The sequence below is a fragment of the Hermetia illucens genome, chromosome 2, assembly GCF_905115235.1.
Source record: "Hermetia illucens chromosome 2, iHerIll2.2.curated.20191125, whole genome shotgun sequence".
NCBI lineage: Eukaryota > Metazoa > Arthropoda > Insecta > Diptera > Stratiomyidae > Hermetia > Hermetia illucens.
This window is the reverse complement of record NC_051850.1, coordinates 119779877-119782953: the sequence shown is the minus strand read 5'-3', so window position 1 is coordinate 119782953 and position 3077 is coordinate 119779877. Positions and strand designations below refer to the sequence as shown.

The 3077-nt window shown below is 42.5% G+C and overlaps 1 protein-coding gene across 1 annotated transcript; it reads right to left on the bottom strand.

The window, feature by feature from the left end:
• Positions 1 to 872: 872 nt before the first annotated feature.
• On the bottom strand, positions 873 to 3077 carry LOC119648717 (probable asparagine synthetase [glutamine-hydrolyzing]). Its single transcript, XM_038050525.1, has one exon. The coding sequence runs from the start codon at positions 2861 to 2863 to the stop codon at positions 1154 to 1156; it is 1710 nt and encodes a 569-aa protein (XP_037906453.1). The 5' UTR covers positions 2864 to 3077; the 3' UTR covers positions 873 to 1153.

Below are 3077 nucleotides of genomic sequence, written 5' to 3'. Positions count from 1 at the left end.
CTGCGAAATTGCAAAAACAAGTTAGCAGTTTCAGTAGAAGCAGTCCGCCACGTCATTAAAAGTATAAAATAACTCAATAAGTTGAAAATAGAGCGCAATGACCGACCGCTGAAACTGTCAGTTTGAAAACAACGCGACGAAACTAATGCAAGTGACATCAATAATTAGCACCTGCCACTAAAATAGTACCTACCCCAGTGTTCAAAATTAATCTATACAAATTAAATGAATTCAAAAAGCACGCACACACTCATTGCGCTATTATGGAGATGACCCAGTAATGAAGACTGCAATTGCTAAACGACCCGCGAGCTGTTGGGTTATTGAGTTTTCATGACGTGGCTGTTGTTATTCTCAGTTGAAAACTAAATTTCGTAAGCCATTTTTAAGCCGCATCCACTTGTTTGTCAAATCTCAACAAGTCCTGGCAAATTCTCTGTGGATAGTATTTGTCTTGGAAAACGAGTGTTGATTTTTTGGGCAAATCAAAGGGAATTTGCTTGCTTGCTCAGAATACACTAATGTACTTGTAAACATGTGGATGGCGATGTTTAGTCCGCCAAACGATTTAGGAGGTTCGAAGTTTGCCACAAGCCGACAATAAATTGGTATACTTTATTCTCCGTGGAAAGTTGTTTATTCTTTTTTCTAGAGGATGCAGGCCACTGAACATAAATTGATAGGTTGGAAGCTATTTGTAGCCCAGCCACGTGACTCACAACATGATGACCTATTATTATTTATCGGACTTCGTAGAAAATGAAGCCAGATGGGGCAAAAATAATACACAAACGACTTCCGCTGAATCACCACCACGATCCAGTGACTAACCATCAACTCCTTGATGTTAAGTAATAAAGCAAATGCAAAACTAGTCTACAAAGGATATCTATTTGAAAATCGGCTTTTAGACACATATAGAATTGGAAAGTACAGCAGATACCTTAGCTAATACAATTTTCAGTCTTATAACGAAAGTTAACAAAAGAATACTAACTCGTCAGCTCCACTGACGATGAAAACTCAAAAACTTCTTCAGACAAATTTTGCTGTATCTGCACATGTATTGCAGATGCAGATTCAGATTCATAACAATTTTCTCAGTCTATCAAATTCGTTAAACAAAAAGGTGCATTTAAATCTTAAATATAACTTAAACGTCTGTTTTGCATTTCTTATGTGCGGTATGGGTAGCCTGTTTCCTCCCGGATGGATCATCCGAACAACCCCAATCTGTGCGGGGTACCCATTTCTGCACGGTTCGAGCGCAATGGTCGCCGGGGAACATCTCCTCGAATATAGCTCTATAGTAGAAAGCCTCTTTGGTTGTGGGAGTATTTATAGGGTAGATTTCTGCAGCAGCTGCGAAGTCTTCATCTGTTACATGAGATGCGGCATATTCGCTTATTGTGTCAATCCAGGAGTATCCAACACCATCGGAAAATTGCTCCTTCTGCCGCCAAAGGACATCGTCTGGTAAATACGAACCGCCATCGAACGCCTTTCGTAGAATGTACTTCTCTATCCTAGGTCCATGGCTTCTTTTTCCATTTATTTGGAACTGATTCAGAGGCCCAGGGATTTTCTCAGCTGGATTGATAGACATAACGAGGTCTACGAACTCTTTGTCGAGGAATGGAACGCGCAGTTCAATGCCCCACGCCATTGAAGACTTGTTGGCTCTCAGGCAATCAGACAAGTGGAGTTGTCTGACACGTTTCACTAACTCATGGTGGAAGTCTTCAGGGTTCGGCGCCTTATGGAAGTAAAGGTACCCGCCGAATATCTCGTCCGCCCCTTCACCGGAAAGGACCATCTTGATTCCTTTACTCTTCATGAATCGCGTCATCATATACATGGGGATGCTACATCGAACGGTGGTGATGTCGTACGTCTCCAACTTGTATATGATGTCTCTAATGCAATCTAGTCCTTGATCAACTGTGAAGTGGATCTCGGTGTGATGACTGCCAATGAATTTTGCGACCTTGTTGCTGTATTCGAAGTCTGGAGCACCTTCCAGCCCGATACTGAAAGTTTCTAGCTTAAAGTCAGGGTCGGTCTGTCGAACGATTTTAGTCGCAATCGAGGCCACTAAGCTGGAATCCACTCCGCCAGATAGTAGGCAGCCAAATTTAACTTCACATTCCAAGTGGCTGTGCACAGCCTTTTCGAAGGTTTCTCTTAGCAGTGTCAGGTTGGTGTGCGTTCTGAGAGGTTTATCAAACCAATCTGGATTGAAAAACCGTTTCTTCTTCAACTCTTTTACCGGCCCAAACATCATTGTGCCAGGCTCGAAAACCTCGATTTCAGTACAGACGTCCACTAAACACTTCATTTCGCTTGCAACCCAAATGTTTTGTTCCCTGTCTCGACCAAAATACATTGGAATGATTCCGTATGGATCCCTCGCCAATAAAATATTCTTGCTTTCTTCATCATACAGGGCGAATGCGTACATCCCCGTAATATAGCTGAAGAGTTCCACTCCGTGGTCTTCATAGAGTTCAATAAGAACGCTGCAATCACTCTTTGGCTTGTAAGAAGGCCGTTTTTCGCGAATCTTTTCACTGAGTTCCAAATAATTGTAAATTTCACCGTTTGCTACCATCAAGATGTGTCCTTTATCAGACCTGAAGGGCTGGTCTCCAGTGTAGACGCCTACGATAGCCAAACGTTCATGCACCATTGCAACGCCATCACTCTCCAGTACCTCGATGCCGGTGTGCTCGGGGCCTCGATGCCGTTGTTTACTGCTCTGGTCGTAGGCTATTTCTCTGAGACACTTCTTGAATCTCCCCTTACACTTTTTGCCGGCGAAAGGCTTCCTTGATGACGAAAACACAGCAAATATCCCGCACATTTTTTCTTATAATTGCTTTTATTAGCTCCAGATTTATATCTTTAACACAAATACAGTTCGCACCTCGTGTGAAAACCCACCGGAACGTCTACCTCTGCAAACTGGTTGTACTGCAATGGAAGCTTCCAACTGTCTGAATTCATTTTATACATACGTAGATACATAAAGAGAATGATAGCAGAGCTTGGAAGATTGCATCAGAATTTGGGGGAAG